The 5093-nt window shown below is 37.1% G+C and overlaps 1 protein-coding gene across 1 annotated transcript in view; it reads right to left on the reverse strand.

The window, feature by feature from the left end:
- Positions 1 to 3176: 3176 nt before the first annotated feature.
- SLC10A2 (solute carrier family 10 (sodium/bile acid cotransporter), member 2) overlaps positions 3177 to 5093 on the reverse strand; it is a 20301-nt gene continuing 18384 nt past the window's right edge. The window contains exon 6 of the mRNA XM_011933864.1: positions 3177 to 3304. Coding sequence (XP_011789254.1) covers positions 3177 to 3304 — 128 coding nt within the window. The remainder of the gene's footprint in view (positions 3305 to 5093) is intronic.

A 5093-nucleotide genomic window follows, 5' to 3' on the forward strand; every position in this document is an offset into this window, starting at 1 on the left:
AAAAAATGTTCCTACCCTGGACCAATGTACCATAGTAAGATTAGGCCTGAGAATAAGGCCTGACCATGAAAGAGGACGTGGAAATGGAGAACCCAGGACAACTCAGACACTGGGCATTTCAGGCAGGGCAGTTTCGGGAAGGCATCCATCTGGAAGTTGAAGAAATGGAAACTTACTCCCTATCTATGCCTGCATACCCTTTGAACAATTGTATGAACTCCCAGAGGTAACCATACCACAGTTTGAAGTTTGCAATTTGAAGACTGTTGTTCTAAACTTATGTGGTTTTTGAAAAGGTGAAGGATTGAGAAGCAGTGGGATACCAAATATTACAAGGAGATAAATTGTTTCCTGCTGGAAGAGAGTGAGAGTTTCCTAGATGGAAATGAGAATGATGTCTTTGAGGAGGAGTCAAATGAGGTTGATAACCTGAATTTCTTCAAGTCTCATTTATGAGAGATTTTAATGCAAGAGCTCCATAATTCTTTGTGTATGTGTATATTATATATATGACATATATATAATATATACATATATTATCTACCACCATTTTGTAGAAGGTGAAAGCTTTATTTATAAGTTCATGAAATACTTTTATTATTTTAAATAGGCTATCATTGTATATATATATATATACACACACACATGTATATATATGTATATACATCACCATTTTGTAGAAGATGGTGACTTCATATGTAAGTTCATAAAATACTTTCATTATTATTTTAAATCAGCTATCACTGTCAAACTATTTTTAAGAGTCTTTAATTAACGTTCCCCCATATGATTTCTGGAGGAAAATCCCAGTCAGTATCAGTGGGAGACCGAATTACGAGAGTGTTTAATTAAGAGTTTCTTTCAGGCACTTTTCAAAGAACTACTTAATATCTGAGAAACTCCGCCTTATTTGTATCTCTAGAACTGAGCAGTGAGAAAATCTTGACACAAGTCACAAAGATTCAACTAGACCAAACCTTACAAAAATCATTTTCATTTATTTAAGCCTTTAAAATAAAATATTCATTTAATATGATACAGAGGCAATAAAATACATAATTTAATCGACTTTTCAAATTTTTTTAAAAATAGAGAGCTATCGTTTTAGAAAGCTCAGCTATTTTTCTTCCCGCTAGCACGGTAGGGAAAAAGACACAAGTCACAATATACTGCATCATGTAAGAAAGCCAAGTTCTGTCCCATTCACCTGTCTGGATCAACAGGGAGGAGAAACCTGCTTGCTGCAGTTGCTGGCATCCCGGACCTTGATTTTGGGTATGTTGAAATTACAATATGAGTTCTCAGGGTCCCTTTAGTGCACCTGTCTATTTTCTGATGGGATGAGAAATGTGTAGGAGGTACTTAGCTGCTAGACTGAAAATCTTCCTTTCCATCATTGGGAGCATATTCTTTGACACTCTCTAAGAAGGAAATCTGTACCCCCTCTCCTCCACTATCTCTTAAAATTATTTAGTCCCTTTTGTATTTGTCTAATGATGAAAAAACATGAAGTACTTATTCAACTGTAAATGGAAACCTAGTATAAAAAGATAAATGCTATGAATTTTAAAAGCAGAATCCCTCATCCCTCTACTGGAAGAGCTAAGTTGAGTTCTTGTTTCCATAATGCATGGGTGCGCCAGCAGGATCTGAACTCAGAACATGCAAATGCAAAAAGCCCTTTCAGCCAAAACACCTGAAATGGACTCTATGAGGCAGTGAAAATATCCGATGCAAAATGAAACAAAACTACTAAGGACTGAGTGGTTAAGATTGTGTACTCTGATTGCTGCAGAAAGAGGGAAAGGAAATGAAATTCGATGTTATAATTGAAAGCTCAACACTTAACAAGTTATTTTCCCCTGGCAACCAGAAACCCCTGCTGCCATATATCAGATGCTTGTGGCTTCCCTTGGCTACACCTACTTACAGCATCCAAACAACTTGCCTGGCTGGTGGGGCCCTTCTGACTTTAGGACCCTGGGACATGTTCTATGTTTCAAATACTGTTGAATACTCATTTCCTGATCACTCCCAGACTTGATTCTTCTTATGCTACTTCCTCCTGCACATCTAATTGGCTCTAATTAAGCATTTCAACCGGGTTTCTGTTACTTGTGTTTTCTATGTGTTTTATACTATCACCCATTGAATTAATTCCTCCAGTAGAGTCATGGTGTTTCTCCCAATACTTCTGTCTTTGCACCTCCTGCCACCTCCCTGACCATGTTGCTTACTGTGGGTGGTCACTGTGAACTGAATAGTTGTCATATTAGCTATGTGGACCCGCTGCACACAGGAAAACCTTGAGGAAGTCCCTCTTCCAGGTTTGAAGAGCTCTTTGCCAAATACAAAACATTTGAAAGAATTGTGTTTTTCCTTGAAAGATCTAGTGGGTATCGCTGGACCCCTGAGGTAGAGCAACAGATGTGCAATATTCCTGCTGAGTTAAGAGCCTGCATCCAATATGGTTATTGAATTCTACTTTGTAATAATTTCCTCTCAGTTCTGCTTTTGGACTGTCACTGGAGAAGGCAATTTTTTAAAAATACAGAAGTCAGATATTTGCCCATGTTATATTACATAGTTATATAACATAGTTATATTACATAGTTATATAACATAGTTATATTACATAGTTATATAACATAGTTATATAAATAAATGGGTTGCAAAGCTTTCAAAATAATGATTAAAATGTCAGTGAATGATGTTTGTGTCAATTTTTATAATCATAAACACTGAAGAAAATCTTGACCACTATAATAATAATAATTCATTACATCTACTTTAACATACAGAAAGTCAGGTCCTCATCTCTGGGCTAGGAGATTCTGCGTAAGAATTCAGTTTTGGTGTGATGAAGTTCTCATTCTCGGCGTTCCCTATGTCAGGTTTAGCTTGAGAATATTACGGGGGAATATTTCAGTGATAATATATCTATATGAGTATACATACATATATAAAATATATGTATATATATATGAAACAATATTTGTCCCTTTAAAGAATTGGGCCACCAGTCACTTGGTACTGAAACCAATACATGAATTCAAATGAAATTCAGATTTCCACTTTAACTCTTTTCTGCCAACTGTCCTATCAAAACAAATAATTAAATATAGTTATGGTTTAAGAATGTAATTTAGAACTCGTCTTTTTTGTCCACTTGATGTCTACTTTTCATCGGGTTTAAATCCTCCATTTATCTTATAAAACGATGACTCCGGCTCCGTTTCATTTTCTTTGCTCTCTGGAATTTCTGCCTTGTTTTTTCCATGACATTTCTTGTATGCCACATAAACTAGAAAACAATACACAGGTGGTTAAGTAAATTTTATAACAATAAACTGCAAAATTACTTTGCATAGAGATTATAACCTATGATTCACATGGCAGATCACATTTTCTGTAGACTGGAGGCTGCTTAGAGAAAGGAATCACCATTCTTAGTTCTATGGTTACTCATGGTGAGAAGGATGACTGCACTTCAGGAAGACCTAGCGTAAATCTTTATGAGACATTTGCTCAGGGCAGCCACAAGCCTTCTTCAGGCATTCAGCCCTGCACGTGGTACTCGACAATGATGAGAACAATAGCGAGGATTTATTGTGTACCACCATATCCCAGTTAATGTGCTAGTTCTTAATAAATATACACATGGGGCAGTGCAACCTCCCGGACTTTGGTTCGATGGTCTGCTGTGGAAGGACTTGAACTAGAACAACATTCCAGTTCCCTCCCTGCCTTCATTCAATCTTCATTCCTGGAGAGAAGACTCGGCTGATGGGTGATCAGCCTTCCTCTTTTCTGTTTAGCTGCTGGTCTCTGGTAGCAAGCATTTCTCGGCTTATTTTTAAGGTCAGCTCATCAGGGTAGGCTCTGCCCTACGAGGCAAGACCTGCGGTGTCTATGTATGTGTGAGTACATGTCTGCACATGTGTGAGGCAGTGGAGGAAAGGGTGGTTTCAACAAGCCCATTTGGTTGCAGGTTCAAGTCATGTTTTTCAATTAAGTTTTATCCATAGTAAAAGGGCTATTTTGTTATCTGAATATCTGATTTTTCTTCTGCTTCTCAATTGGTCACAAAGGCAAGAGGAGGACAGAAAATACTAGTTATAGGGTTCCTCAGATTCTAATGCCTCACATATAAAATGGCCATAATAATATTATCTACCTCATAGGGCAATTGTGAACATTAAATGAGATAAAATTAAATGCCTAGCATGGTCTGTGAAGAATAGTAAATGCTCAATAAATGTTAACTTTCATTATGATACACAGCTGAGAGAGACAATGACTTGCTTCAAAGATCTTATTAACTCAAGATCAATATCTCCTTTAGATTGGTCCCTGAACTTCTGGTAATATATTATTTTCAAAGCCACTGAACCACACTATTGCATTTAATTGAGCTTGTGGTCAATTTGAAGATCCGCCACTTATTATAAACTGTTTTGAGCCGAGAGTCCCTCGGCTTAAACTTATGCCAATGATTTCATTTAACCAAACTATACCTCTTATTTGTCCCTTTTTCTTTCCCCTCCTTCTCTCCCTGCCTTCCTCCCTCCTTCCCTCCCCCCATCCTTCCCTTTTTCCCTTTTCTTTTTTTCCTCTCCTTTATCCAAAACATATTTAGAATCCTAGTCTTATCACCAAAATATGTTTCCAGGCATTGTATACACTTAACAAAGATTCCTCCCTTATTTTTATACTTACTGATATAACTGTGGGAAATTTCAAGACCGAGTTGAGTGCTCCCTTTTCCTCATTCCTTCAACTTCATTTTTAATTAATCAATCTCTTTGGAGTTACTTTTCAACTAGTGCATTTACTTAATTGTTCTATCAACCCATCCACTTTCTTTGGCTTATCTATTAGACACCATTCAGTAATTATTTGGAAAAATCCCACTGTGTGCCAAATTGGCAGAGCTCTGGACAATCAAACAACGTTATTATACAGAAAACAAGGTAATTAGGCCTGGACTTCTGCTTCCTGGAGCAGCGATAAAGCTGTGGAATGTTTTCAGTGGATCCACAGTATTCTGTTCCAGAAAGGAAGCCTTTGCTTTGAGAATGACATTCAAGACA

The sequence above is a fragment of the Colobus angolensis genome, unplaced genomic scaffold, assembly GCF_000951035.1.
Source record: "Colobus angolensis palliatus isolate OR3802 unplaced genomic scaffold, Cang.pa_1.0 Scaffold13, whole genome shotgun sequence".
Classification (NCBI taxonomy): Eukaryota; Metazoa; Chordata; class Mammalia; order Primates; family Cercopithecidae; genus Colobus; species Colobus angolensis.